At 43.3% G+C, this 23,109-nt stretch overlaps 1 protein-coding gene across 1 annotated transcript; it reads right to left on the reverse strand.

Annotated features, from left to right (window-relative positions):
• Positions 1-71: 71 nt before the first annotated feature.
• LOC108413391 lies at positions 72-22,903 on the reverse strand. The gene is made up of 11 exons (XM_037536894.1): positions 22,862-22,903; positions 19,369-19,401; positions 13,623-13,889; positions 12,175-12,205; positions 10,126-10,324; positions 3,913-4,056; positions 3,587-3,758; positions 2,955-2,989; positions 1,829-1,894; positions 824-931; positions 72-578 (listed from the first exon to the last, which is right to left on the reverse strand). Exons 2-11 carry the CDS (start codon positions 19,391-19,393, stop codon positions 72-74), a joined length of 1,554 nt encoding a protein of 517 aa, XP_037392791.1. The 5' UTR covers positions 19,394-19,401; positions 22,862-22,903.
• Between the last annotated feature and the right edge of the window lie 206 nt (positions 22,904-23,109).

The raw sequence follows: 23,109 nt of genomic DNA on the forward strand, positions 1-23,109 counted from the left end.
CTTTTGAGATTACTTCTGACGGAGTAAAGCAGGGGCAGACCTTTCAATGGTATAGTCCTTCTTGTTGACTTTCACTTCTGGCAATGTGAACTCTTGAAGGCCATAGCATGGGCAGTCAAGACTCCATCCATCATTTTGCATACACAGCTGATATCCCTGTATTTGATGCTTTCTTGGACCACACTGATCACCTGGTGCATCCTCATCGTGCCTTTAATAGTTACAAGTGGAGGTCCGTTCACAATGCGTTGTCCCATTTTTTCCACGTCTTCTGGTGACACAAAGAACAGCTCCACTGAAGACGTCTTCTGTTTGAGCTGAAGGAACAGGGATTCAGCATCTGGAATGTCTGTTCCATGGTGCACTAGACTGTCTGCAGTTCTTTTCAAGGAGCCACCAATGCCATCTGGTGCACCTTTACCATGGCTGGCCTCAAAGAAATGCCAGCTTGTCTCCTTAAAGCCCATCTTAAATGGCTCAGTGGACAGCATGTAAAAGTTAGCCTTCTGCTTATACTGCGTGGCTGGTCCGTCACTGAAAAAATGTAGTCTGGTGACACCTGGACAGCGCTCCCTCAGCTGGGTAAGAATAGGTGAAAGATGAGCCCAGATGGCTGGAGGATCATGTTGGCGGCTTGGCGAGATGGAGCAGAAAGGGATGATGGGCTGTCCGCTTTGATGTAGAGAACTCCAGTGTGCAGTGTAGCCTGCTGGTGGATCCACCAAAGTGCACAGACTGAATCTCTTGTGAGTATTTGCAGTTGTAATTCTCGCTAAAGTCGACATGGATTAAAGCGTCAGTTTTCTTGCAAATTCTCTCTCACCTGCCGATATGTTCCATATTGCCATCTGATGTTGAAGAGGTGTCGTCTGTAATGAGCAAGCCTCTCCTGGAACTGTGTCACCAGAGCATCTTCTGTGGTGACCATCTCCTTTTTAACAGAAACGGTCATTTTGTCATGGCCAGCATCTCCAATCTTTTCAAGGACCCACTGTGTTACCGAAATGCTTTCATTTGATGGACTCTTTATCATTTGAAATGTTGTCACACGGCATTCTGGACACTCTGAATATGCACATATTTTGCTCTTTGTGTCACAAACTATAGCATCTGCCATCTCATCCAGATTTTTAGTTTGTAACAAGCCTTGATTGTAAAGACTTTCTGCCATGTATTGAGGTTTCGTGAGTTTTACATTGACAGGTGTTCCTGTCAGCTTCAGTTGGATGCATGACCCAAAAGGTCTTTGTCTGCAAAAGAAGGGATAGGACACTGTATCAGGACTTTGCCAAAAATCTCCTATGCAGATTTAGAAGGGTGTCACAAAGAAGTCGTCGCTGCTTTTTAACCTTCCTTAGGGTAATTGTGTTCTTTGTTCCAGTGGTCATCCTGCTCACATCATCACGTAGAAAAAACATCTTCACTGATCTTTTCTTAGCCTGAGAAGCTGTATTTCTAGTCCTGGGAAATTCTGCACTTTCCACATTTCCAAATTTCCATTGTCTGTAGGAGAACCCTAGATTTTTCTCACACAGAGATTGCATGCGATACTTTTTCAACAAATTGGAAGTAAATAATCGAGCATAAAGTTGCTTTTCTTTTTCTTGTTTTGCATTGCGATACTTTTCCTGCAGACTTCTCACAAGGGCAAAATGGAAAGTTAAGGTCCTCTTCACAGGGGAATGAACAGATGACCCCTTTAGTAATGCTTCTGCATTCTTCTGTGGACTGTTTGTGTTTTTTTCCTTTTTAGTATTTGTAACTGCACGGCGGTATCTCTGTCTAATTTTGGCATAAAGTTGAGTGTCTTCTTCAGTTCTATTCCAACTGTTTTATTCTTTGATAGCACTTCCACTTTTGCTTTGTAACTACTTTCCTCCCATAGTGTTGCTGTCTATTGAAAAAAGAAAAGTGTTTAACTTAAACACAAACAAAAGCCTTAACTTAAACTTGATCTGAACATTTTCAATCAATTGTCTTGTTTGCATTAGAAATAGTTACACAAATGTATGGTTTGCAAAAACATGTAATAATAACTGCAATAAGAAATAACATCTATCCATCATGCTTCCACTTCTTCCTAGTCAGGGTCTCAGTGGGTTTGGAGCCTACTCTGAATTATTGGGTGCAAGGCATGAATACCCCTGAACAAGGCACCAGTCCATTGCAGGGTCAAATAATTAAATACTGACATAATACAAACAGTGCTTAATCTTGCAACTACCTTGAGTTAGGTTCAGTGTCTGGTGTGGCTCGGGGGGTTGGAGTTACAGTGGCTGGTGCTGCCCTTAAGCTGTGCTCTATGCCTTGCCTGCCTTTCTCGCCATCTTTTTCTTTCGTGACGTTTCCCCCTCTCTGAGAGATCCCCTATTAGTTTTCTTTTATTCTGTTCAATGTCTCTCCTGTATTTCTCTTGCTTTTTTACCAGGTAAGCAGCCCTACGTTCTGGATCTGCATCTCTACGCTGCCTATACAGCCGCTGTCTCTCTGCTGCACTCTGTCTGGCCATACCTAGCTATGATAGCAAAATGACAAAATAAGCATTAACAGACTTAAATACTTACCAAAATGTTTTATTTTTAAATAAAATATTGATCACACTTTCATATAGTTTTTCAAGTGTTGTGATCATTCATGAAATTAACATTAGTCACTGGTGTCACAACATTTCACTGGTGTTACATGAATATGACATAACACCAGTGACTGTGACACCAGTGACATTTTAGTTAAAATGGAGGATTTTGTGAAATGGCTGCCTCATTGGCAGTCAAGAGACCATGTGCAACTACTTAAAATCAATGAAATAAAAGACATATGGTGATATATTTGACAAAAAATCTATTTTTTAACAATTAAAGCACATAACACCAGTGACACAAAGAAGTTATGTGCTACCTGATAAACAGAATTATCATTGAATTAATAAATAAAATGAGCAAGTATGGACTCACCTTCTCATGCCTTGAGATGCTTATTCTTTGATGACCTGTGACCCAGGGGAAGCAGTTTAACAGAGCTAAAAATATCTATGATAAAATATAATAGAAGAGTCTTGATAACACCAGTGACCAAAATCTTTGTGACAAAAATATTTTTAAAATAATATACATATTTCTTTAATGTAGTGTGATGTTAATCATGTATATAGTAAATCTGGATCTGTTTTATGAAATCTCAAAAGTTAAACCTTTTAAATATTTCTTTACACTAAAAATGTTTGCTCAAGTGTTGAAAATTGGTTATGTTGACGAGCTATTTTACATATGTAAAGCGCCTTTGAAATATGATTTAAAAAAGGAAATCAAAGAAATCATAAGGAAAATGTGGTTTTAATCTTAGGTTAACTGTGAAAATGTATATACTGACTCTTGGAATTGTCCCTAATATTTTAGGCTTTTTTTTAGCCCTCCCAACCTTTGTGACATGGTTTCCCACTCCAAATGGAGAATGACCCAGAGACAAAGACACACATAAACACATTCATTTAAAACACAGTTATTTTATTATAATCACTTTTAAAAATGAAAACTAAAAGCCACACAGGCTTATCTGACTGTTGGATATCTTCAATGAACTGTCTTACCCATTCTGCTGGCCTCTTCTCTGACTTTCTTCATATTTCGGATGAAATCGTCTTTGATCATTGAAATCTTTTCTGCTGGTATGACGTTCACCAGGCAGTGGATCTGATCGTTCAGGCTGGGATATTTGATGTAATACTGGCTGTCCTCAGTCAGTTTAGTTGTAGATTTGAACTGAAGGAAAGACAAATACTTGGGTCAAATAGCAGAAATAAACACTGAGATTAGTTTTCTACCCTGTTTCATGTTGTTTTTAGATATTTGAGACAATGTCTAACCTCTGGAAACGTACATGTTTCAATCTGAAGTGCGTGTGTTGTGATCTTACCTCATAGCCCTCTTTCATGTGGCCTTCTAAAGCGCTGATGATGTCCTGAGTATTCCATCCACCTTCGTATTCCTTTTCTAGACCCCTGACATCATGGAAGGTGAAAGGAAGCAATCCATCCTTTCCAATTTCAGATTTTTCATACTGAATAAAGGTAAAAATTTCATAAATAATGCAGATTTGCTTGTTTATTACAGTGGACATTGTACAGTTGTATGCAAAATTGTTTTTTTTTCAACCTTTTTGGTTGGAATTTGGTTGGAGTGAAAAGAAATAAACACAATTCCTGCAAAATGTTTTAAGTATTAACATTTTTCCTCAAATATTATTTCCACATTATATTTGATTTTGACATGTATGCTCAAAAGACCCTCTTCCAGTTTGTGACGGGGAACGAGGAGGCGGACGCACGTGCTGAGATTTCCATCCATCCATCCATCCATCCATCCATCATCTTCCGCTTCTCCGGGGTTCAGGTCGCGGGGGCAGCATCCTGAGCAATGAAGCCCAGACCTCCCTTTCCCCAGCCACTTCCACTAGCTCCCTGGGCGGGATTCCGAGGCGCTCCCAGGCCAGCTGGGCGATATAGTCACGCCAGCGTGTCCTGGGTCTTCCCCGGGGTCTCCTCCCCGGTGGACTTGCCTGTGACACCTCCCAAGGGAGGCATCCTAACAAGATGCCCGAACCACCTCAACTGGCTCCTCTCGATGTGAAGAAGCAGCGGCTCTACTACGAGTCCCTCCCGGATGACCGAACTTCTCACCCTATCTCTAAGGGAGAGTCCAGCCACCCTGCGGAGGAAACTCATTTCGGCTGCTTGTATTCGCAATCTCGTTCTTTCGGTCATTACCCAAAACTCATGGCCATAGGTGAGGGTGGGAACGTAGATCGACCAGTAAATCGAGAGCCTTGCCTTATGGCTCAGCTCTTTTTTTACCACAACAGACCGGTAAAGAGCCCCCATCACTGCTGACCCAGCACCAATCCGCCTGTCAATCTCCCGCTCCCTTGTACCATCACTCGTGAACAAGACCCCGAGATACTTAAACTCCTCCACTTGAGGCAAGAGCTCATCCCCGACCCAGAGAGGGCTCTCCACCCTTTCCCGCATGAGAACCATGGCCTCGGATTTGGAGGTACTGATCCTCATCCCGGCCGCTTCACACTCGGCTGCAAACCGATCCAGTGAAAGCTGAAGTTCACGGCCTGATGTCCCCAATAGGACCACATCATCTGCAAACAGCAGCGATGTGACCCTGAGGTCACCAAACCGGACACCCTCCATCCCCTGACTGCGCCTAGAAATTCTATCCATAAAAATTATGAATAGAATCAGTGACAAAGGGCAGCCCTGATGGAGTCCAACTCTCACTGGGAACAAGTCTGACTTACTGCCGGCCATGCGAACCAAACTCCTGCTTTGTTTGTACAGGGCCTGAATGGCTCGTAGCAAAGAGCCACGTACCCCGTACTCCCGAAGCACCTCCCACAGAATACCCCGGGGAACACAGTCGAATGCCTTCTCCAAATCCACAAAGCACATGTGGACTGGTTGGGCAAACTCCCATGAACCCTCCAGAATCCTGGAGAGGGTAAAGAGTTGGTCCAGTGTTCCACGACCAGGACGGAACCCGCACTGCTCCTCCTGAATCCGAGGTTCGACTATAAGCCGGACTCTCTTCTCCAGTACCCCTGCATAGACCTTACCAGGGAGGCTGAGGAGTGTGATTCCCCTGTAGTTGGAACACACCCTCTGGTTCCCTTTTTTAAAAAGAGGCACCACCACCCCAGTCTGCCAATCCAGTGGCACAACCCCCGATGTCCACGCAATGTTGAAAAGGCGTGTCAGCCAAGACAGCCCCACAACATCCAGAGCCTTGAGGAACTCGGGACGGATCTCATCCACCCCTGCAGCCCTGCCGCCAAGGAGCTTTTTAACTACCTTAGCGACTTCTGCCTCAGTAATGGACAAGCCTATTCCCGTGTCCCCAGACTCTGCCTCCTCACTGGAGAACGTGTTGGTGGGATTGAGAAGGTCCTCAAAGTATTCCTTCCACCGCCCAATGACGTCTTCAGTCGAAGTCAGCAGCACACCATCTCCACTATATACAGTGCTAGTGGCACACTGCTTTCCCCTTCTGAGTCGCCTGACGGTTTGTCAGAATCTTTTCGGAGCCGACTTAAAGTCACTTTCCAAGGCCTCACCAAACTCTTCCCACACCCGGGTTTTTGCCTTGGCAACGACTGAAGCCGCAGATCGCTTGGCCTGTCGATACCTGACAGCTGCCTCTGGTGTCCTACAGGCCAACCATGTCCGGTAGGACTCCTTCTTCAGCTTGACGGCATCTCTCACCTGGGGTGTCCACCACCGGGTTCGAGGATTACCGCCCCAACAGGCATCAACTACCTTGCGACCACAGCTACAGTCAGCCGCTTCAACAATGGAGGAGCGGAACATGGCCCATTCTGAGTCAATGTCCCCCACCTCCCCCGATATCTGGTCAAAGTTCTGACGGAGGTGTGAGTTGAAGATCAATCTGACAGGTTCTTCTGCCAGACGTTCCCAGCAAACCCTCACTATACGTTTGGGTTTGCCTGGTCTGACTGGCATCTTCCCCCACCACCTGATCCAACTCACCACCAGGTGGTGATCAGTTGACAGCTCAGCTCCTCTCTTTACCCGAGTGTCCAATACACATGGCCGCAAGTCCGCTGACACGACTACAAAGTCAATCATTGAACTGCGGCCTAGGGTGTCCTGGTGCCATGTGCACTTATGGACATCCTTGTGTTCAAACATGGTGTTCGTTATGGACAAACTGTGGTTTGCACAGAAGTCCAAAAACTGAACACCACTCGGGTTCAGATCAGAGAGGCCATTCCTCCCAATCACACCCCTCCAGGTCTTACTGTTGTTGCCCACATGAGTGTTGAAGTCCCCCAGTAGGACAATCGAGTCTCCAGGAGGAGCATTTTCAAGCACCCCTCCCAAGGACTCTATGAAGGCTGGGTATTCTGAACTGCTGTTCGGTGCATAAGCACAGACAACAGTCAGGACCCGTTCCCCAACCCGAAGGCGTAGGGAAGCTACCCTCTCGTCCATCGGGGAAAACCCCAACATACAGGCGCCGAGTCGAGGGGCTATGAGAAAGCCCACACCTGCCCGCCGCCTCTCACCATGGGCAACTCCAGAAAAGAAAAAAGTCCAGCCCCTCTCAAGGAGATTGGACCCAGAGCCCAAGCTGTGTGTTGAGGTGAGCCCGACTATATCTAGCCGTTATCTCTCAACCTCGCGCACCAACTCAGGCTCCTTCCCCGCCAGTGAGGTAACGTTCCAAGTTCCAAAAGCCAGTTTCAGCAACTGAGGATCAGAACGCCAAGGCCCACGCCATCGGACACTGCCCGATCCACAATGCACAGCACCCCTACTACTGCCCCTCCCATCGGTGGTGGGTCGATGGGAGGGGGGACTCATGTATCTCCTTTGGGCTGGGCCCGGCCGGGCACCATGAGTGAATGCCCGGCCACCAGACGCTCGCTGGCGAGCCACTCCCCCAGGCCTGGCTCCAGGGTGGGGCCCCGGTAACCCTGATCCGGGCAGGGTACACAAATCCAGTTTTGTTGTCCTCATAGGGGTGGTTATGGATCACACTTTGTCTGGCCTGTCACCTAGGACCAGTTTGTCATGGGAGACCCTACCAGGAGCTTTTGCTCCAGACAACATAGCTCCTAGGGTCCTTCAAGCACACAAACCTCTCCACCACGATAAGGTGGTGATCCATGGAGAGGGTGCTGAGATTTATTATGGGCAAATCCAGGGTCATCGTTGTAACAGTCCAGGTTCAAGTAGCCAATACGGAGAGATCGTGGGGCAGACATGACAGACACCAGAATTCAACAGAACAAACACCACAGCAGATAACACCAACAACACAGACAGAGATTCAAACAAAGACCAGCAACCAGACCAGGAAAACACAGGGCTTAAATACAAGGGTAACAAGGGACAGGTGCAAACACAGGTGGAGACAATCAGGGGTGGAGTCATGAAATGAGGGGGCAGGACTAGAAAACCAAAACAAATGCACATGGACAGGACTGGGAGGGGCCAATCGTGACAGTACCCCACCCCCGCACCCCCAAAGGTGTGCACACTGAGGCGCGCCAAACAAAAACAGCAGACCAAACAGACAGGGACCAAAAACAAGGACAGAACCAAACTAGACAAGGACAGAAGCCGGGACAGGACACGGGGCAGGACACGGGACAGGCACAGACACTGGAACAGGAGCAGGAGAACGAGGAACAGGAACCATGGGCACAGAATCAGAAACGGAAACAGACACAGAAGCAGAAGAAGAAATGGGCACAGAAACAGGAGACACAACACCAGACACAGGAACAGACGAAACACGAACAGAACGAGGACGAAATATGGAGGGAGGATGAGGAGGCACACCCCAAAACGACACTGAACAAGAGACGAACGGAGGAATAATAGGACAAAGAAAAGGAAGGAACACGTCACAGAAGAAACGGGAGGCTAATGGGGAACAGCAGACACGGGAGAAACAGGAGGACCACAGGGAACAGCAGACACAGGAACAGGAGGACCACGGGAAACAGACACAGGCGAGGGCGGGAAGGGTGGGAACAAAGGAGCTGTAATGTTCACGGGGGCAGGGGGCCTGCAACGACGTCCACAGGGGCAGGCGGGCCTGCAACGATGTCCACAGGGGCAGACGGGCCTGCAACGACGTCCATAGAGACTGCTGGCGGGTCCGGAGGCGCGGCGACTGGCGGCAGGTCCGGAGGCTGGGATGATAAACAGGGAAACGAGTCCCAAGCCTTAGGACACAGGCGAGGTAGAGCATTGCTTTGCCAATGCTGTGTTAAGGGCGGTGGGGAGAGGACAACTGACTGGCTTTTCAGGACACATTACAAAACAGTTCTCTGGGATTATTTTGCCGTTATTTACATCTTAACTAGGGATGAGAAGAGAATCTCTAGGCACCTCACGATTTGCTTCAATTACTATTCGTGATGCAACTTTCTTCTATACAGGATATCTATTTTCCTACTGTCTGAGGACTTGGTACTTTTAATGCAAAGTATCTGTAATGATCTATAATGAACTTCCTTCCAATATCTGTTATTAATAAATCAAATGGAAGTGGTGTGGTTAGAGAGCTGGAAGGTCTCATTCACTGCTCTTGCTTGGAGCTCATGAGACACTGCTGCCGCTCATCTGTGATAAAATGTGGTTTCTTTAGTGATTTTATAACTTCGCTTTGTCAGTAAAATATCTTTGAGATGGGACGTGTGTAACATAGCGTGAAAGCCCTAGTTCTCAACGACTGAGAACTGGCGTGCAGACTGCAGGTCACCTAGCAACGCAGTCCCTCCTGGCCAGTAGCGAATGAAAAGGCAGAGAGAGATTCAGACGAACGTTTGGAGATGAATGGACTTATTCGCATTCATAAGCAGCGCAGTCGGTTTCCTCGTACGTTAAACCTGCAATGAGAGACTGTCAAACGGAGATGATCCACCTTGGGCAGTCGTGGGCTGGAGGTTAGGGAACCGGTTCGATCCCCAGAGCCGACAGTACATGACTGAGGTGTCCTTGAGCAAGACACCTAACCCCCAACTGCTCCCTGGGTGCCATAGATTGGACTGCCCACCACTCCGGGCAAGTGTGCTCACTGCCCCCTAGTGTGTGTGTGTCCATTCACTAGTGTGTATGTGGTGTTTCACTTTAATGCTTTTATGCTTTAATGTTTTTATTATGTGCCGCCACGGACTGTCCCGAGCGCTGCTCTTTCCGCATTTTCCGTCAACATTACATTATCAATTTAAATTTTGAAATCGATTTTTGACATTTGTGCATTAATTCAGAATCGTCCACGTCCACATTGCGATGCACCTCAGAATCGAGTTCCCCCCCCCCCCCCCCCCCCCCCCCACACCTAATCTTAACAATTTCATTATGCAGAATATTGAAATGAAGTTAATATTGCTGTGGGGCCTAATGGTTTAGAGCCATGTGTGCTAAAATCAGTGCTGATCTACAAAACCTTTATCCCTTCAGGATGAGACGGCATGCAGGGAATATTACTGCTGACTTCTTGTTCAGTCAACTGTCAGTAAACTGTGTTGAATGTAGTGCTATTTATTATCCCTTAACAGAAAAGTGGGTTTTAACTTTGTACTCACGCGTTTGGTGAAACTACTATCAGATTTTTCAGAGGCAGCCAGAGAGTTGACAAACAGACGTCCTTTGAAAATGGTGTTGATGGTGTTTATGATGCTGGATTTTCCTGATCCAGTGGGTCCGTACAGAAGAAAGTGGAGTGCACCAACTGTCTCATCACTAATTTTAAAGGCTTTAAGGGCGTCAATCATTCCATCTTGACTTGGATAGAAGAAATAGAAAAAGAAAAAACCTATTTATGGTATCAAAATGAATATATGTCACTCTGGCACGTGTGAACTTGCACATATTAAGAAGCTCCGGGGACGATATTAATATTAACAATATTGATTGCAGCCAATGCTACTGATATTTCGGTAACACTTTATTTGAAGGCTACCTACATAAGGGCTTCATAACACATTCATAAGCGCTGAATAATGTGTTTATGAAGCACTACTTGAACATTTATTAAGTGCATATGTCGGTTCTCACCACCTGACATAAGATGTTTTATGAAATAAATGACATTGTACTGACATAATAAGAATAAACGTTGAACATATTTACAGCACTAAACATTTAAAACACTGTACATAACTATTTATGTCAGCATTCTTAAGACGACATTGTACTGATATCAGGTTAAATATGCCTGGAAACCACCCCCTCTTCCCTCCATGGCATGGATAAGATGATTGATGTAATTATGCATAGTGTTTAAATATGTTTAATGCTGTAAATATGTTCAACGTTTATTCTTATTATGTCAGTATAATGTCATTTATTTCATAAAACATCTTATGTCAGTTTGCGAGAACCGACATAAGCACTTAGTAAATGTTCAAGTAGTGCTTCATAAACACATTATTCAGTGCTTATAAATGCGTCATAAAGCCCTTATGTAGGTAGCCTTCAAATAAAGTATTACTGATATTTCTTATTTCTGCGTTTTTGTTCTCAGCAACTGTCACTATTCACTATATTATTTATCACCCCCCCCCCCCCCTCTCCTAATTCTTCAGTGATATGAAGCTGAAGTCAGAGATTCTCCAGGTTCTTGTTCAATTTTTCCCATTCCACCTTAAATCGTGCAGCAATTCTGGCGCTTCAGGCATCGATACTGCTGGGACTATTTAAGATGGAATGGACATAATTAGCATATGTTTAGTGATTTTTTTTATGCTTGTTGTGAAGAAAATTACCATAATATATTTAAACAATACTAAACTAAGATAAAACAGTGGTTATCAAAGTTTTATAACAGAGAAAATACTTACATTTGTGTGTTTCTTTGGTACCTCTGAAAAATCTCTAACACTTCACCCTACCCCTCTACCTCAACCAAAATTGGGACACCCTACCCCTAGAACACCCTAACCCAAAACAGAGGGCTGAGGGCTAAGTGGTACGGGCAAGGGGTGAAATGGGATTGGGCCTGAGAAGTCTCAGCAAAGTGAATGTTCAGTTTAGGAGCTGAGTTATTTCTATTCCCTGCTCCCAGTGTCCTCACTCCTCCCAGCCTTCCAAGAACATCACAGGTACCAATGCTTTCAGCATCTGTACAGCGTCAGCTGTGCATAATACAGTCTAAATTTAATCTGGAGATGCAGGAACAAATAAGCAAGTCATGGGGATTCAGATGTGGTTTTCAGCCCTGTATACACTATTTCTCCACGTTCCCTGAATCTTCTGGTGATGTATTATGCATTTTGGGAAAAGCTGTGAGCCTTGACCCATCCTTGCTCATAAAGGACTAGGCATTCTCTTATGGAACATGTTGGGTAAGCATCTATTTCAGAATCTAAATACAATGAAGCTGATAAGATTTCTTGTTTCTGTACTGTTTTTCATGTAAATACAGGTCTCAGTGTTTTGTACTAATCACTGCTTCCCCAACAGGTTTGGAACTGAGGTTTGCACAACTGCAAGCTGTTGGAGCAGCTCACCCCGACATACACATGACTGAGTCTGCACAGGCCTGTTCTATACAGATAGACTCTAAAGACGTGTGTTGGCCTTGCCTTTTCAGCCCATCACATGATATTAAAGGACGACTTAAATAGACTTACTTCCATTCCACCATCCTCCATTCATTGAGTTCTGCAAGAAATACATACGTTATTATACGGTGTTTAAAAAATCCTGAAAAGTTGCCAATAGAAACGCATAAAATTATATCTGTACATGTGATTACACTGGAAAAACTATTGTTCCAGATTAGTCACTTCCCATTCACTAGTCTCTCTAGGCTCTATAGACTCTTGGAGTTTTAGAATTCAGCATGAATGGAAAAGGACAATCATTAAAAGAAACGTGGCTTTCTTATGCTAAAAATGAATTTTTACTCAATAATCAGCAACTGAGTAGCCCACCATCAAAATTATTGCATTTTCAGTCTAGTATTTCACAGAGGTGGACGAAGTACACAAACCATGTACTGAGTTAAAGTCGAGAACCCCGAGGTAAAATATCACGCCAGTGAAGTAGAAGTTCCTCCCTTTAGACCTCCATTTGAGTAAAAGTACTAAAGTATTTCCCTTCAAATGTACTTAAAGAGTAATTAACTTAATTCAACTTAGTTGAATAAAAACTGGCTTTAAACTCAGGATCACAGATGAGCTCCTTTACTATGTTGATCTGTAGGCGTCTGTTCATAAACATAAACCAGCCCAAACTCATTTACTATAAAATGAAATGGTGTTTGTAGAAATTCAGAAAAAAGCCGCGTCAGTCTCGACTGCATATGTGGACATATTTCTATATTGTGCTCTATTTACACAAAGTTAGGTTAGTTCATCATTTATGTTGAACAGACTCTCCCAAAGTTTTACGCTGCTGCGCTGACGTTGAACCGCGTGCTGCACTGGGTCGGTATGACCAACAGGTCAAAACCAGCTCTAAACAAAGTGACCGCTGGGCCCTGATTGGTGCTCTGGCTTTGCGCTTCTTTCGTTTTAACATGTTACGTTTTTATACACACAGAAACCAAAAGGAACGACAGATTTCTCAAAATGTAGGAGGAAAAAGTCGATATTAGACTCTGAAATGTAGTGGAGTGAAAGGAGAAAGTCGCCCAGAACGGAGAAACTTCAGTACAGATACACCAAAAATACTAAAGTACAGAAACTCATTACATTTACTCAGATACTCAGTTACTCAGTTACTCAGTTACTGTCCACCACTGGTATTTCACCCCAGTCTAGCAACCGTTTTCAGAGTCTGTATAAGTAAATATTTACAAAATTAGGAGATGGCAAGTACATTTTTGATGAAATGGCTTAATTCATAAAAATTGATTCATAGAAATTCTTAATTCATAGAAATTCTTTCAGCATTTTCATGACAAACAATGGCATATTTTAATATCTTTGGGTCTTTGAAAAATAACAACACATGGCATGTATGACTGTCTTATATATATTTTGTAATTGTAATTGACCAAAATATCAAACAATGACAGCCTATTATCCTCGGACTGTATATGTTAAAACCCCTCAAGTACAAAATGTTTACGTACCTACAGTGACCATGGCAGAGCATGAGGCATCACCCATTTTATTCTTCAGGATTACTGTGTATTTCCCTTCATCTCCCTCCTCAGCGTTCTTGATTTCCAAGATAAATGATTTTCCAGTTTGTCTCATGGAGTTTTTGTCCTGTACACAATCCAGTTTATGGCCGTTCTTTTCCCAAGTTCCTGTTAATCCCTCTGTTTTTGCCTCACAGCGAAGAGTGACGTTTTCTCCGATTTTCACATGTTTATCTGCCAAAACTGTGGCAAATTCTATAAAAAGGTGGAGATTACTAGAAAAACTGTTTTACATGCACACATTCAGAGTGGCTTTCATCAAAGCAGCTTAAATTGACAGCGCTCCCTGTAGAACTTTCTGAAAGATACTATTTGAGTTTTATGGAAATGTGAGAGGTACAGCACTGAGAAAATACTGAGAATACCAGGAGGACAAGATTAACCTGTAGTACAGTATTTCATGGCACAATGCATACCCAGCCATTACCACGTCTCAGGACACATTATGAAGACGTCTTAGGACATCTTGAGGCATGTCTTAAGAAATGAAGATCTTGTGTGTCTATAGACACAGATCTTGAGATGTCTTGACATAAGAAAATGTCTCAAGACATCTTAAGACACAGTGACAGCTGTGTGTGAAGTACCTAGCAATTAATACAATACAGTTTCGGTTCTGCCATAAATATCTGTGTGTTGTTTATGTTTTTCTCTGCTCATTCATCCAGATCTCACACTGCAATATATAAACCATTTACCATTAACCTGAATCAGTTCTATGACATTATGCATGGTTATGTGAATAAGTATGTATGTTCTTGCTACCACAAAGACAAAAAAGTTACTGTAATTACTATGTAAAAGGAGCACTGATTAACAGTCCAAATAAGGGCATTTACATGCACTTAATAAGCTGATGATGGCAGAAATTGGAGTCAGACAGTCTACATGAGTCTACATGAGTCAGACAGTAATCAGATAATGGGGAAACTCCAGGTCTACACGAGTCAGACAGTAGTCAGATAACGGGGAAACTCCAGGTCTACATGAGTCAGACAGTAATCAGATAATGGAGAAACTCCAGGTCTACATGAGTCAGACAGTAATCAGATAATGGGGAAACTCCAGGTCTACATGAGTCAGACAGTAATCAGATAATGGGGAAACTCCAGGTCTACATGAATCAGACAGTAATCAGATAACGGGGAAGCTCCAGGTCTACATGAGCCAGACAGTAATCAGATAATGGGAAAACTCCAGGTCTACATGAGTCAGACAGTAATCAGATAATGGGGAAACTCCAGGTCTACATGAGTCAGACAGTAATCCGATAATGGGGAAACTCCAGGTCTACATGAGTCAGGCAGTAATCAGATAATGGGGAAACTCCTGGTCTACATGAGTCAGGCAGTAATCAGATAATGGGGAAACTCCAGGGCTTTTTTTTTAAACATCACACTGCTTTACCTGAAAATATGAAGAAACATCATCTAGAAAATAAAGAACATTTAAATCCTTTATCTAGTGTTTGGTTTCAGCGCCGCTCCAACAGTGTTTTGCTGCATCTCGCAGCGATGTTACTTGCTTATTTCTGGTACTGCAGTCTATTTTTGCACATGCATAAACTGAGAAATCCAAAAGAAATCAGAGTAAGAGTTTACATGCACTGAGAAATCTGATTACAGATCTAAAATCTAGGCTCTTTATTGGATTAGTTTCTTGGATTTCTAGATTGGAGTATAGTGTTTACATGACCATTTGAGTAATCAGATAGCTGCAGAAATCGGATTATGACCAGATTATTGAGTGCATGTAATCACACTCGTTATCACAGTATTGCAGAGATTTTACTAGTAAGCACATCATCTAATTTGGAGTGAATGAATGCTTTGGATGAAAAGATATTTACTGAGCACCTTGTTCTTCTCTTCCAGGAATGCATGGGTTTTCTGAAAGTAGTTTCTGACATCTTAGCATTAGAAGATGAAATGTACCTGGAATTTCTCACAATAATTATCCTGTTCTTACAATGGACTTGTAAAAAATGTACTATTTGTTCTCGTAAGTATTAGTACACATTTTAAGTTAACACATTCTCTACACCCTTCCTGGATCGGGGCCTTGTCGTGGAGGAAGGGCTTGTGTGGTCTAGGGATCTTCAGATCTAAGTCATCGGGAGCAATATGTTCCTGGTAGGGTCTCCCAGGGCAAACAGGTCTGGAGTGAAGACCCAGACTAACACGATCCAAAGTTTATTCTCCATGCATATGGTACTTAAAAAATCATGTACCCTGCCCGGGAAAGGGTCACCGGGACCTACCCCTGGAGCCAGGCCTGGGGGTAGTGTTCAGCCCGAAGAGGCAACGTGGGGAGGCCATGTGGGCCCACCACCCACAAGGTTCAGCATGGGGGAGCGGTGCAGTGCCATATTGGCAGTGGGAGATTGCGGGGAGGCCCTAGGTGGCCTAGGCCCCTGCAGCAGAAACTAGCTCTTGGTACATGGACTGTAACCTCAATGCGAATTAAAATCGCAGAGAGGAAAACTTTGATTGTTGTCTGTGCTTATGCACCAAACAACAGGTCAGAGTATTCAGCCTTCCTGGAGCAAGTGGGCGGGGTTCTGGAAAGGGTCCCGCCTACAGACTCCATAGTCCTACTGGGAGACTTCAATGCTCACGTTGCCAATGACTGGGAGATCTGGAGAGGCGTGATAGGGAAGAACGGCCTGCCCGATCTAAACCCGAATGGAAACCCAGGCATGGATTGTCCATAACAAACACCAACTTCAAGCACAAGAATGTTCATAAGTGTACCAGAGCTCCTCGGGTCAAAGGTCAATGATCGAATTTGTTGTCATTTCATCTGACTTGGGACCATATGTTCTGGACACTCAGGTGAAGAGAGGTGCTGAGCTGTCAACTGATCACCATCTGGTGGTGAGTTGGATTAGATGGCATGGAAGACTGATGGTCAGATCCGGTAGGCCCAAGCGAATAGTGAGGGTGTGCTGGGAATCAATTTCAGAAGCCCCTGTTCGGAATGATTTCAACTCCCACCTCCGGGAGAGCTTTTCTCACGTCCCGGAGGAGGAAGGGGACATGGAGTCTCAATGGACCCTGTTCAAAACCTCCATTGTGGAAGCTGCCAGGCGTAGCTGTGGCCAAAAGCTTGTGGGTGCCATCGGGGCGGTAACCCAAGAACCTCCTGGTGTACACCGGTGGTGAGGGAGGCTGTCAACCTGAAGAAAGAGGCCTTCAGGGACAGGTTAGCCCGAAGGACTCCCGATTCAGCAGATAGGTACCGACCTGGGAGGAGTTTGGTGAGGCCTTGGAAAAAGACTTTCGTTCGGCCTCAAAGAGGTTCTGGTCAACTGTCCGGCGACTCAGGAGGGGTCAGTGTGGCTGCGCTCAAGCTGTATTCGGCAAGGGTGGAGAAACTCTGACTTTGAATGAGGATATTGTCGGTCGGTGGAAGGAGCACTTTGAGGAACTTCTTAATCCGGGAGACGTGCCTCCCTCACGGGAGTCAGGGCCAGAGGCTTCTGGGGTGTCAAGTTCCATTTCCCTGGTGGAGGTCACTGAGGTAGTTGGTAAGCTCCTCAGTGGTAAGGCACCGGGGGTGGATGAGATTCGTCCAGAAATGCTTAAGGCTCTGGATATTGTGGGGCTGTCATGGCTAACATGCCTTTGCAATATTGCATGGACCTCGGGAACAGTACCCTTGGACTGGCAAACTGGGGTGGTGGTCCCTATTTTTAAAAAGGGGGACCGGAGGGTGTATGCCAATTATTGGGGTATCACACTGCTCAGCCTCCCTGGGAAAGTCTATGCAAAGGTGCTGGAAAGGAGACTCCGACCGATAGTTGAACCTCAGATTGAGGAGGAACAATGTGGATTCCGTCCCAGCCGTGGAACAATGGATCAGCTTTTCACCCTCTCACAGATTGTTGAGGGGGCATGGGTGTTTGCCAACCCAGTCTACATGTGTTTTGTGGACTTGGAGAAGGCTTATGACTGTGTTCCTCGAGATATCTTGTGGGAGGTCCTTCAGGCGTATGGGGTGCCGGGGCTGATACTCCAGGCTATCCAATCTCTGTACTCCCGGAGTGAGAGCTGTGTATACTCGGCAGTAAGTCAGACTCTTTCAGTGTTAGCGTAGGACTCCGCCAGGGTTGTGCCCTGTCTCCAATCTTGTTCGTGATATTCATGGACAGAGTGTCAGGGCGTAGCTGGGGTCAGGAGGGCATTATGTGTGGAGGCCGGAGGGTGGCGTCTCTGCTATTTGCAGATGATGTTGTTCTTTTGGCGGAATCACATGGATGCCTCCAATGCTCGCTGGAGCGGTTTGCAGCTGAGTGTGAAGCGGTTGGTATGCGGATCAGCACCTCTGAGTCCATGGTCTTGGCCTGGAAAAGGATGGCATGCCCACTCCAGGTAAGGGGAAAGGACCTGCCCCAGGTGGAGGAGTTTAAGTATCTTGGGGTCTTGTTCACGAGTGACGGGAAGAGGGATCGTGAGATCAGCCGTAGGCTGGGACAGGAGGCAGCAGTAATGCGGTCACTGTACTGGACTGTAGTGGTGAAGAGGGAGTTGAGCCAAAAGGTGAAGCTCTCTGTTTACCGGTCGATCTACATCCCAACCCTCACCTATGGTCATGAGCTGTGGGTAATGACCGAAAGAACGAGATCACGAATACAAGCGGTGGAAATGAGCTTTCTTCGTCGGGTGGCGGGCTACACGCTATGGGATAGAGTGAGGAGCTCGGTCATCTGGAAGGAGCTAAGAGTAGAGCCGCTACTCCTCCGCATTGAGAGGAGCCAGCTGAGGTGGTTCGGGCATCTGATCCGGATGCCCCCTGGACGCCTCACGGTGGGGGTGTTCCAGGCACGGCCTACCGGGACAAGACCCCGGGGTCGCCCTAGGACCCGCTGAAGGGATTTTGTCTCCAAGTTGGCCTGGGAGCGGCTTGGGGTCCCTGGGAATGAACTGGAGGAAGTTGCGGGGGACAGGGTCATCTGGGATTCTCTGCTCTCCCAACTGCTACCGCGACCCTGTTTGGACTAGCGGTCAACGATGATGGATGGATGGACATTCTCTACAGAGAAAGTTCTTAAATATGGTGTTTTACTTTTAAATTTTAGTGCACAATTTAAAAATGAAAACATAAAATATAAACGTGCCCTAATTTTTGCACATCCCACATTTTATATATTTTTCTGCTCAATATGTTAAATTTAACACATAAGCAGTAATTGTGCAACTAAATGTTCAGAGGTGTGTCATCTGTAGAGGATGTGTTCCCTTATTTACACTTAAAAAATCAACAATACATTTCACCAGCAGCACATAAACATTTCTTATGACTATATTTTCTAATAATAGTAATAGTAATAGTAATAGTTTTTTGTGTTTTTTATGATTCTTTGAAATAAAGTGCTACCACAAAAAAGCATAGAGCTTATTTCCTACTTTCTCAATTCTTAAGTAATTATATTTTTTATCATTTCGAAGTATTAGTGTGTAGATTAGATTGTTAAGCTTCAAGTTTGTGGCATTCAATTGTCTGACCATCTGAAATGGTCAAAAAGACGGTCAAATGGCTGTTTACAGACAAACGTGAGCTTCAGTGGACTTTTCTAGTCTATATCACATGTAAACCTGAGACTAAATAAGGCATTAACCTGCAATCTTAATAAAATAATGTAATACATTTGTATTAAATAATTTAAACTCACCTGGTTTGGACATTAAATTTCCCATGTTTTAATCTGGAAATAAAGACAAAAAATGAACTACATAGTGAAGTTGTAACTTTTGCCAGGAAATAAAGATGGTCACAGAAATGTTCCTGCACATTTGGGAAATTCTTGGTTAAATGGATTTAACCCTTTATTTCCTTTTCCTATGAACAAAGTGCACAAATCCAGTATGTGAGTAAAAGTAGAGAAATTGCAAATTACTCAAATTAAGGAAAACATCTTTTATTTGTACATCGATTTTGCTTCTAAGTACGTTTTGCTTTTAAATGTACTTGAATGCCTAAAGTATTTTGAGACATTCTAAAGGTGCTCAGTTTGTGGTGTATGTATAATTTTGCTCAGCAACCCAAACGTTTTCCTTCATTCTGAAGCCTTATCAGAGGTGCCTGGGCCTGCTTACAGTGGACAGGTATGATTGGTCAAGCCGGAGCTGAGGTGCCAGAAGCAATGCCGATTCTTTCTGTCCATCTGTTATGTATGAAACTGGCGCACAAGCACACAGTAAACACAGTTTTTCTTGGACATTTTTATGAATCAACACAGAATATGCTTCTATTTATTTGAGGTGGATTTTTTTTATTACGGATGAGGTCTAGGATGGAAAGAGTTTGTGCACAGCAGAAACAGGCAGTTTACTGTACAATGAAATTCTTACTTTGCTGTTCCTCCATTCACCAAATATAATCTTAATATAATCTTAGAAGAGGATAGAAAAATTGAAAATATAAGAATAACACAAAAAACAACAGTAAAAAAGTAAAAAAGCACAGTCTCATGTGCAAAGTTGAAAAAAAAATTTAAGTTATCTGTGTGGTCAATTGGTAAAGTTGTAAAGCTAAAAGTTACATTTATCAACTCACTGAGGGCCTGGCAACTGAAAAACTTTATATCTCATACTTCTTGCAAAATTTCACAACTAATACCTGAAATAATTTTGTAATTATTGATACTGATTTTTCCCCCTATTTCAGCCTCTGAAATGCCTCTTAAATACTTATTTACCTGCTTATTGAATTCTAATATCAAACTGGGCCTTAGGATTAAAACTTGATTTCATCAAAACAAGTAATGTTAAAAAACTGATACAATGGGCTCATTTATTGGACATCTAGTTTGCATGTCAGCATGAAATCTTTAATCGGTGACACGGAATATGTCAGTTTGCATTTGTTAATTATTTAATTAATGTTAATTATTGAACAAAATGGTTTTCATACATGTTTCCTGTTTTGATATATTTTTTCTTTAAAGAGTGTGACTAACATGTACAATTGAAAAATGAATGCAAAATTGAATAGAAAAACATGGAATGTATGACTAGTGAGTACAGTTCCTATTCCACATCTAACCTTTCTCTATATAATACAGTATAGGCCAACTGTATGGTCTCAAAATGTCTATTCAGCCTTCAGTAGCTTCAAAAATGTAGCTGAACTCAAACGATGCAGAGTGAAAAACAGCCACAGTCAATCATGTTATCTCCCAGATCTCTGCTCGCACACAGATGTGCATGTGTGAGAAGACAAGGCCAAAACATGGAGTGATGCAAACCGCGTCTTCTTCATGACTGAACTTTCAGTTTCTCTTTTGCCTCCAGCTTGTTGACGCCTCAGTTTTTTCAAGACATCTTTGCAACCCTGCACCTTATGAGCAAACAGTTAGTGGACTGATGCCGTTGATGTACTGCTGCAATCCTAGTAAGTTTCAGGCACAGTGTGGCACATGTTCCAGACACTTCAGGGCACGTTCTGCACTGTGCCTGCGTTTGGAAGCACATCTGTCCCTTTGATTTATTAATAATTTTTTTTAATGAATAATTTGTTTTTCTTTCACAGTGTCTTGCAGAAAACATTGAGGTAAAAACTAATGTATTTAACTGTGAAATAAAAGTCTGAAAACATGGAAATACTTTATAGAAATACAGATACTGTCCACTATTTGCTGTTCCTGTGACATATTTCAGAGTTTTAAAAACTCTGACTTCTTGAACTACCTTAATATCTCACTATTTGATGTGCTGTTGGTGTTAGAGTCTGATCAGACCTATCAATCACCTCTTCTTAGCAGAGTCTAATCTAAGCTTAGGGGTCCACTAGTGCTCCCACATAGAGCCCATTCTGTGTGGCACTTGGTGTGTCTAGTCCCATTGCTCAAATTAATCTTTGAATGGTGTCCCTATAAGTTTGGTACTGTAGCAGTTATCTTGGCTTTTTTAGCACTTTTTTGTTATGAGATAAAGCTACTGTAGGTAATTCACAAGTACTAACAGTACCTTTTTAGCCAGTACTTACATTGGCTAAAAAACTTCCACTACATTTCTCCTACAAATCATTACATGTTTACCTTTGGCTGAATCCAAAATGTTGGTACTGAATCCAGAGGCACTGTAAAATCTATAAATCTGCTGACCCATGCAATTATACACTGTAAAAACAGAGGTCTGGAAAGGTTTTGAGACCCCAGGTATATATTCATTGTAATAGATGGATAGAAGTCAGTGTCAGTGGGTTGAATCAATATTAAACTATTGATGAAGGCCACCAATGACACAATGACATTGACTAGAAGATCATTTGGCAGAGCATGTTGAAAGACCATTGAAAGACCACTGGGACATTGTGGATATCAACTATGCTTACAAGCAAGTCCTTGCTTTAATTTTGAGGAAAAAGAAAATCTCATAAAACAGTCGTTTGGTGTTTAATATCACTGACAGCTTGGGTATGAATTTGTGCCCTGAAAGGATGTGGTCTGTTTCAGACTGCAGTGTTTTGCTCACATGACTGTATCTGGTGCACGGCAGATTTTTCTAAAAACTTATACACCACATCCTTTCAGAGGTCCTGCATCCAGTAAATTTGAACAGTAAAACATTTGGACTGGTTTTGTTGTTTGTTTTAGGTCAAAGAGAGATCATTTGTTTTAATTGGCTTGCTTTTCTTGCTAAAGATAAGGCAGGATTTATTAGATAATGATCTAATGTAGTCATAAGATTAAAAAGTATAAATGATTGAGGTAGTATTTGTATTTTGTTACATTTTTGTTAAACAGATGCTGTAAATGTTGATGTAATGTCAGTGTCACTGCTTGATTATTGTGTTGGTTTTGATCATGTTCATCCGTTTTACATCAGTGCTGCTCATGTAATGTTAAGGTATCTGGATAAAGTTGGACACAGGGACATGTGAATACGTTCTTGTCTGTGGTCTGTAAGGTTCTGCTTACTTTATCCCTTTTGTTCTGACAGCAGCGATACAGTTGCATTATATTTATAATTTGTCTTCATATATTGTCAGAGCAATAGTCGCCGTTTAAATATATACATTCAATTTCACACAGTGATGGCAGATTGGGGCAAAATTAGGTCTAAAACTATAGCAGGTTAATAAAAGGTTGACAGATCATTTACGCTGTTCATCTGTATATTAAGCCTAAAAACTGCACCCTCAGTTACAGTGGATGGACTTACCTGTGTTAGAGGTGCGACTGCTGAACTTCCTCTGAGTGACTGCTCTGGTGACATCTCTTTATTCATGAGCTCATTCTACTTTCACTTTCAGCTCTATGATGTGTGTTTTGGAGGGGGTGGGTGGGGGAGGGGTTCATGTAATCGACAGCATGAATGTCCACACTTTCATTTGCTAAGCAGTTGGTAGATTGTCAAGGCTAGTTTAAGCAATTTTGTGGCCCCAGGCGAAAACGTGAGCCCCCCTCATG

Source organism: Pygocentrus nattereri, chromosome 3, assembly GCF_015220715.1.
Source record: "Pygocentrus nattereri isolate fPygNat1 chromosome 3, fPygNat1.pri, whole genome shotgun sequence".
Taxonomy (NCBI): Eukaryota; Metazoa; Chordata; class Actinopteri; order Characiformes; family Serrasalmidae; genus Pygocentrus; species Pygocentrus nattereri.